Source organism: Musca domestica, unplaced genomic scaffold, assembly GCF_030504385.1.
Source record: "Musca domestica strain aabys unplaced genomic scaffold, Musca_domestica.polishedcontigs.V.1.1 5, whole genome shotgun sequence".
NCBI lineage: Eukaryota > Metazoa > Arthropoda > Insecta > Diptera > Muscidae > Musca > Musca domestica.
The window spans coordinates 21431749-21440603 of NW_026712346.1; the positions used below are offsets into that span (position 1 = coordinate 21431749).

Genomic DNA, 8855 nt, shown 5'->3' on the forward strand with positions numbered 1-8855 from the left:
AGTTGCTTTTGTTTTGTCCAAGTCAAAATCGGGTTAGTTGACTTCACCATACATTATTTTATGTATAAATATGAATTTTGGTTTTTTGTTTTAAGTATTTAAAAAGTGAATAAAGTACCTAATTAAAAACTAAAAAAAACTTTCTCATTTTCTTAATTTTGAAAAAGGTTACAGAGCATTCATTCTCCTTGTAATTTCAGTTGCTTTAGTTTTGGCCACCAGTGTATACGGAGCTATAGCTATATCTTAACCGGCATACTTATATCTTAACTTGGCATACTTATTCCAGGCTAAATTTTTCCATATGTACAAATTACAATAAAAGGCAAATCGAACGAAGATATATATGGGATCTATATCTAAATTTTGACCGATTACCTCCAATTTCATAGGGTTTTCCTTGGGTCAAACAAATAACTTGTGCAACATTTCAACTGGATCGGACAATAAATGCGACCTGTACTTTTTTTTTACAAAAATATATGGACAGACAGACGGAAGGACATGCATAAATCGACTCAGAATGTGATTCCATGCAGATCATCAAAGGAAATTATGGGTCTATCGGTTTCCTTTTGCCTGTTTCAAACATATATATAAATATATAAATACAATTACAATCTGATAAGAAAATGCTTTAACACTCAACGAACATCTTATTGGTATATGCGCTTAGTAAAACTAGCTTTACAAATTTGGTTAGTTGCCAATATATAAAAAGATATATGCGATATTTTTGAAAAACAATATATGTTAGTTTAAAAAATAAAATAATATTTGTTTCGAATTTACAGCTACACTAATTCTATGTTATTAGGTGTAACATGAACCTTGACTTCATATTCTTCTTCAGTAGTACCATCAACATCGTCATCATTAAGAATTAACGAAAATCGTTTCATAAGGCATCTTTTGTCATCACAAAGGCTCAAAGACAAGTCTAATTTCAAGGCCTGATTCTCCAGGTTTAGAGCAGAGGGGTCAAATCGTTTAAGTTGTAATTCAAATTTGCCATCCGAAATAGATCCCCGAGTATTTAATGATTTTAAAGCTGAATTGGCACTATTGAGACTCCACTTTTGAGGTGCTTCATTGGTGAATTTAAGTTTGTCATCGAGAGATATAGAAACCGATAACTTTAGTTGTTTGCTTTTGGTCAAGGGCAAGCGCTTAAATAGTTCTAAGCCCGAACGCAGCAGACCATCACTTTCATCTTCTGCAGCATTTTGAGGAAATTTCAATAGAAACTGTGTTGTGGTATTTGTTTCTACATTTACTCGCAATAACTGATGATTGTTGGTATCGGATATAAGTAAATATCGGCCGCTATTATCAAAACACAAACTAGCCGGTTCGTTGAAATTCTGTATGGTGGCACCATCATCCTGAACATATTTACAAGTCTCGATAACATTATTCTCGACATTGATTACTTTGATTTTATGATTGTAAGTGTCAGCCACATAGACTTTTCCATTGGTGTGATTAAAACAAACACCCAAAGGATGTTGTAATTTAGCAGAAAATTGTTTGCCATCTTCGTCGCCATATGCAAAAAGATTCTAATTGTGAAGTAAGAGCTATTTAATATTACATTTAATTTTAAAAATACCCCTCTCTTTTACATACCTGTGGATTACGATCTCCTCCTACTACTGCTAAAACTTTTCCATCTAACATTGATGCCTTTCGAATACTCGAACTCTCGCTATCGGCAATAAATAGAAAATCTTTACCCATGGCCAGACCTGAAGGTTGAGCAAAGGCCGCATTTTGTGGATATGAATTATTTCGATTCTCTTCCATGCCATTTCCAATTAGAGATACACAAGTGCGGGGTTCAAATTTACGGAACTTCCACCAAATCATTGCTTCTGGAAAATATCCCCATATTTGATGAGTTCCCGCCATGGATATCAATATTATTGTTTTTTCAGGTACATTTTGCTCATCCAAGTGGAATGACATATCCATATCGCGTGTGCGGTATACAGCTACATCCCATGGTGAAGATATTTGTTGAAGAGGCCCCTCCTTTCCACCAGAACGATCGTGGCCCTGATGACCTGTACCAGCTAATGTTTCAACCATCTGTGTCAACAGATTTACTTGACGAATTGCATGGTTTTCGGTATCGGCCACTATCAGGGTATTCTCGTTAAGGAATGCCACACCCTGTGGCGAATTAAAACGAGCCGACGTGATATGGCCATCTACTAAACCACACGAGCCGCTACCAATTTTTAGAAGAACATCTCCCTCGATATTGAAAACAATAATGCGGTGATTTCCGGCATCCGCTACTGCAAAACGTCCTTCTTCACTTCGAGCTATTTTGGCTGGAAATTTTAGCTTTGAAGCCGGTAGCAAATCGACTGAAGGCCTTAGGGGCAAAGAGAATTCTTTAAGCTCTTGCTTCTGTGAAAAGAATCGCAGCGCTTGTTCTGTAAAACGTTCCAGAAAGATACCATGGCCTTCTCCCATTAGCATAAGTAGTGGCGCACCAGATGGTGACAAGACTACTAGAGTTGGCCAACATCGAACACCTATATTTCGCCACAAAGACATGGTAGGGTCATTTACAATGGGATGCTCAATATTGTAGCGTTGCGCTGCAGCCAAAATATTCACCGCATCCTTCTCATTTTCAAACTTGGGACTATGTACACCCACTACCACTAGACCACGTTCAATGGGGTACAGCTTTTCCAAGCTGTTAAGTTCGGGTAATATGTGCATACAATTTATGCAGCAATAGGTAAAGAAGTCCAAAATAACTAATTTACCACGTAATCCCTCCAAGGTTAAGTGATGACTCACATTGAACCAGTCCAAATCTACAAATTGGGAAAACATTATGTTGCACACAAAAAGCCAAAAAAAATTCTTTGCTCTATTCACCCTTTCCAAATTCATATTTTTGTTTTCTTAACACATCCAGAGCGGTGTCTCCTTCCCAACGTCGAAGAAAGTCTTGAAATATTTGCGATTGTTGCGCCACATCTTTGGTTGATTGATAGCGTAACTGCAGATCCTCGGTAATGTAACATAGAAGATCACTTGGCTCTAAATCTTCCGTTTCCATTTTGGTTATATTGAACAACCTCCTAAGGACTTCTTTCGATCTCCTAAAAAACCTCATAAACTCTGTCAACTTTAACTCAGATGTCGAAGCTGAACTATTTTTAGCATCGTCGTTAAACAGTACCACCCAATAAAAGACAACTTGCTACTCTTTGCCGAGACAGAAGAATTTTGTGGCGAATATGTTTGTTGTCATTTTTTGTATGTATAACACATGGTAGAAAAATACAGGTAGACGCATCGACGCAGCTGCTGGGACAATGAACCGTCAAACCGAATTTGAAATTAAAAATGTTAAACGAAAAATTGTTGATATTTGTAAAAATTGCATGTCATAACAACCTCCAAATTGCGTCGTATTAGAAAACAATAAAAATCTACTTATTTTTGGCAAAACATTTTAAGAACTTTGACATATCAATGTTCCCAAGCATTGCAATAATTTTTTGAACAATTTTTATACCCTACACCACAAGGTGGTCAGGGTATTATGTCTTTGTGCATTTGTTTGTAACAGGCAAAAGGAAACGAGATAGACTCATAGTTCCTTTTGATGATCTGCATAGAATCACTTTCTGAGTTCATTTATGCATGTCAGTCCGTCTGTCCGTCCGTCCGTCTGTCCATGTATTCTGGTGAACAAAATGCAGGTCCATTCATTATCCGATTGAGATGAAATTTTGCAAACAACATTTGTTTGGCCCAAGGACGAACCCTATTGATTGAGATAATCGGTAAAAATTTAGATATAGCTCCCATATATATCTTCTTCCGATTTGCCTTTTATTGTGCACCAAACGTGTAATATCAGCCTGAATAGTATGGAATTTTGCACATACAACCAAATTAAGTCTGAAAATAAGTATGCCAAATTTGATCGAAATCGGTTCAGATATAGCTATAGCTCCCATATATATTGTTCATCCGATTTGTTATTTTTGTCCTCCGCTGCCGTAATATGCACTCTGCAACAACAATATTTGGGGAAATATATCAAATGCAGCTCAGAAATACCTTTGCTAAATTTTATCGAGATCGGTTCAGATTTGGATATAGCTCCCATATATAACTTCGTCCTATTTACCTTTTATTGTGCACCAAACGTCTAATTTTTGCCCAAATGGGATGGAATTTGGCACATACGACCGAATTTAGTCTAGAGGGTAGTATGTCAAAGATCGGTTCAGATATAGCTATAGCTCCCATATATATTGTTCATCCGATTTGTTGTATTTGTTACCTACAGCCGTAATATGCACTCCGTAATAACGATATTCAGGGAAATATATCAAATACACCTCAGAAATTATCTTGCCAAATTTTATCGAGATCGGTTCAGATTTGGATATAGTTCCCATATATATCTTTATCTGATTTCAAATTAATTTTGCACCAAATGGGCAATACAAGTCCGAATTTAAAAGATACAAATGCTTCGGCATATTTAGTCCTTTGAATTTTAAATTATAACTATAATCATAGCGTGTATGATTGAATTCTCCCATAAAAACTTTTAATTATTAAGTGGAGCTCAACTAAATTAGCAAAGTGGTGTAGGGTATCATAAAATCGGCCTCGCCCGACTTTAGGACTTTCTTTACTGGTTCATTTTAAAATTTTAACTTAAAAATTGGTTTGACAGTCCATTGCCACAGCAGCTATGCAATGCGACTACCTGTATTCTTCTACCTTGGTTTTGAAGTTTGGTTTTGTTGCAGCGAATTCAAATTTAATTGACAGATCGTCTGGTAATCAGCTGCGCTGGAAGAGGACCTTATACTTGGATCATGTAATAGTGCAAAAAATACTAAGTTAAGTTGTGATCCAGAACCTACAAATTAATACTAATTCTGATACAACGCGTTCCCGTACTCCAAAAACTAGCAAAACTTGCAGCTCGGAGCAAGTTGAGTTTAGGGGCTATGCTCGGATCATTTTGAAATTTTGACCGCAGGTAGGTATTTGTAACCTGATTACGGCAATGTAATTTTTTTGTGGGGGAAATACCCGGTTACCCGGTTATTCGACCCAAAAGTTCGAATACAACATCCGGTTTGTATCCGGTTCTACGTAGTCATATGACTCTAAAAAACTCGAAAATGGACCCATTATAGGGTCTTAAAATCTATACACTATATTATAGCTGACACTATTGCCTTTCTAAAATGGTGTCATATGTGTTGATATCTTTTGTGGTTCCGTGGATATAAGAGATAGAATTCATTAAATTATATTTTTCTCCAGTCTAGATGCATTTGACTTTGACCTTTATAGCTTTTTTAAGCAACCGGCCTTCGGCCGGGGCTTAAGATTTTCTCCTCTGGGGTATGTCCAACACCGGCTACGCGATCCATAGTTTTTCTAAAAATTGTAATTTTTGTAAGTAGCCGGCCTTCGGCCGGGGCTTAAGATTTTCTCCTCTAGGGTATGTCCAACACCGGCTACGCGATCCATAGTTTTTCTAAAAATTGTAATTTTTGTAAGTAGCCGGCCTTCGGCCGGGGCTTAAGATTTTCTCCTCTAGGGTATGTCCAACACCAGCTACGCGATCCATAGTTTTTCTAAAAATTGTAATTTTTGTAAGTAGCCGGCCTTCGGCCGGGGCTTAAGATTTTCTCCTCTGGGGTATGTCCAACACCGGCTACGCGATCAATAGTTTCCTAAAAACTGTAGTTTTCGAAAGTAGCCGGCCTTCGGCCGGGGCTTAAGATTTTCTCCTCTGGGGTATGTCCAACACCGGCTACGCGATCCATAGTTTTTCTAAAAATTGTAATTTTTGTGAGTAGCCGGCCTTCGGCCGGGGCTTAAGATATGTCCAACACCCACTACGCGATCCATAATATTCTAACAACACCAAATTAAAAACAAAGCAGATTAACAAGAACGTTAAACCCGACACAAAACTTGGGTTCACTCAAACTGCTTTCATAAGTAACGACTTTAAAAGTCAATATCTTCGGAACTACAAAAGATATCAACACATATGACACCATTTTGGAAAGGCAATAGTGTTAGCTATAATATTGTGTATAGATTTTAAGACCCTATAATGGGTCCATTTTCGAGTTTTTATGGGTTTTTCAAAAATTACTCATACATTTTCCTAAATTTCTCCGAAACAGGTTCCAATTACCCCGTTGGATAGATATTTTCATAAGCTTTCAAATGATACCCATATTATTGATATCGGTTACGTAGAACCGGATATAAACCGGATGTTGTATCCGAACTTTTGGGTCGAATAACCGGGTAACCGGGTATTTCCCCCACAAAAAAATTATATTGCCGTAATCAGGTTACAAATACCTACCTGCGGTAAAAATTTCAGGTCAATCCAAGCATAGCCCCTAAACTCAACTTATGACTGCAGCTCTCTCGAGAAAAAAAATGGCGCTTGTCTTCATTGTACCAGGCATAAAACAACATTGTCCCTCTATCTTGAACGTGGAACTATTTTGATAATTCTCTAGGGGGTAAAGTACTCAGAAGGAACCCTTTGTGTGGATTTTAAGACAATTCCATTAAAAAAATTTGCCTGAAATCACCAAATTACCGAATATCGGGAGGTATAAAGTACTCACAAGGAAATCCTTGTGTAGAATTTCAGACAATTCCGTTGAAAATGTGGCTAAAATCGTCAAAATCCGAATATCGGGGTGTACCATTATATGGGGGCTATACGATATCCTGGACCGATACAGATATTTCTCTTCTAGAGGGGGCTATACGTTATGTGGGGGCAATACGATATCCTGGACCGATATAGACAATTCTCCTTCAGGGGGCTATACCATATCCTGGACAGATATAGAGAATTTTCCTTCAGTACTCATAAAGTACCCCTTGTTTAGCATTTCAGACAATTCCATTGAAAATGTGGGTAAAATCATCCTCATAATATAAATTTTTAGGTGATCAAGAATATATACGCTTTGTTGGGTCCAAAATTATTATTTTGATGAGTTACAAACTGAATGACGAACTTAATATACCCTCCATACTATGTATGGTGGAGGGTATAAAAATTTCGACATACCGATGTTCCCAAGCGTCTTTTACCATGCCTTGTCTACCATGGTAGAATAATAACAAAATAATTAATTTTCAATAAATTATTTAAATTTGAAAAATATAAATTTTTGGAATTCGGATTATTAAATCGAAAATGCAGAAGAATACTTCTTAAAATATTTAATGTAAATGATATATATATATATATATATATATATATATATATATATATATATATATATATATATATATATATATATATATATATATCGAATTTGACTCTAGTATTACTATAGATTCAAATCAGTTGGGACTTGCTGTTACCTGTAATAATTATACCATGGTTGTCTACCATGCTTGTAGCCATGGTCCAATAAGAAAGGTTGCTCAAACTCAGAGAAACTAGAAAAAAATGCAACTTTTTACCAGGGCTTTATTTTAAATTCATAAAAATTGTTGAAAAACATGAATTATAATAACCTCCGAATGACGTCGTATAAGAAAACATATACAAATCTACTTATATTTAAAAAAATATTTAAATTTTTTTGACATATCAATGCTCCCATGCTTTGATGCATCTACCTGTATTCCGTAACTTTTATACCCAACATTTTTATATAAAAAAGAAACAAAAGTTGACAACATTGGTATCTATCGGTTGGCCTTAGCGACTACTTCAAATTCGTCGTTAACTGTCTGCGTATGGGGCTTGTTATAAGACCAGATGGTTCTTTTAGAAGACGTTTATGTAGAACAATTTACGGCGCGGCCGAACTAGAGAGAATTGACCTCTTCCTCATGAAAGGAGCATTAAGATTTTTTGGGACAGCACAGATTGTTGAAAATGAACTTTTAAGAGAATCCCTGGATTTTCATATTGATGCAGATACTCTAGCGATTCGCAAACTCTTCCCGCCAGTAGCTCTCTTAAAACTTAATGCGCAGAACCTCCTTTATAATAATTACAACAATTTAATGTTTTATCATCGACGGTTTAATACATTAAACGTAACTGACACCGTATACATTACGACGCAGTCAATATTTGTACATGCACATGTAAATAGCAGCTTTAAGTTTCCCTTCCCTTAGTATATGTTTTATGTTTTAGATTTAAGATTAGATTCTAAGTGAATACCTTTTTATACCCTCCTCCAAAAAAAGTATGGAGGGTATATTAAGTTCGTCATTCCGTTTGTAACTCATCGAAATAATCATTTTTGACCCAACAAAGTATATATATTCATGATCAGCGTAACATTCTAAGACGATTTAGCCCTGTCCGTCCGTCTGTTGTAATCACGCTACAGTCTAAACGAATTAAGATAGGAAGCTAAATTTTGCACAGATCTCTCTTTTGTCTGCAGGCAGGTCAAGTTCGAAGATGGGCTATATCGGTCCACGATATCGTATAGTCCACATATAACGGTACCCCCGATATTCGGTATTTTGATGATGTTAGCCACATTTTTCAATGGAATTGTCTGAAAATCCACACAAGTAGTTCCTTGTGGGTACGTTATACCTCGGCAGAGAATAATCTATATAGGTCCACAATATCGTATAGCCTCCATATAACGGTACGACGTAACGCCACCTTCTTTAATCTAATAGTTACAACTACAAACTTATTAATAGTTATCTACATCAAAATTTTGTTTTTATACAGTTCAATCAATCACAGCCAAAAAAATCAATATAAACAAGTAAAAAAGCAGTAAGTTCGGCCGGGCCGAACGTTGATCACCCTCCACCAT

The 8855-nt window shown here is 36.3% G+C and overlaps 1 protein-coding gene across 1 annotated transcript; it reads right to left on the minus strand.

Annotated features, from left to right (window-relative positions):
* Window positions 1–428: 428 nt before the first annotated feature.
* LOC101887682 (NHL repeat-containing protein 2) lies at window positions 429–3259 on the minus strand. Its single transcript, XM_011294834.3, has 3 exons — window positions 2902–3259; window positions 1630–2837; window positions 429–1562 (listed from the first exon to the last, which is right to left on the minus strand). Exons 1-3 carry the CDS (start codon window positions 3140–3142, stop codon window positions 795–797), a joined length of 2217 nt encoding a protein of 738 aa, XP_011293136.1. The 5' UTR covers window positions 3143–3259; the 3' UTR covers window positions 429–794.
* Window positions 3260–8855: the final 5596 nt, after the last annotated feature.

Coding starts and splice junctions, on each gene's coding strand:
- LOC101887682 (XM_011294834.3), bottom strand. CDS start 3,142: ATGAGGTTTTTTAGGAGATCGAAAGAAGTCCTTAGGAGGTTGTTCAAT. Junction 2,838..2,901: donor AAAATATGAATTTGGAAAGG/GTGAATAGAGCA, acceptor CCCAATTTGTAG/ATTTGGACTGGTTCAATGTG. Junction 1,563..1,629: donor GAGGAGATCGTAATCCACAG/GTATGTAAAAGA, acceptor CTTCACAATTAG/AATCTTTTTGCATATGGCGA.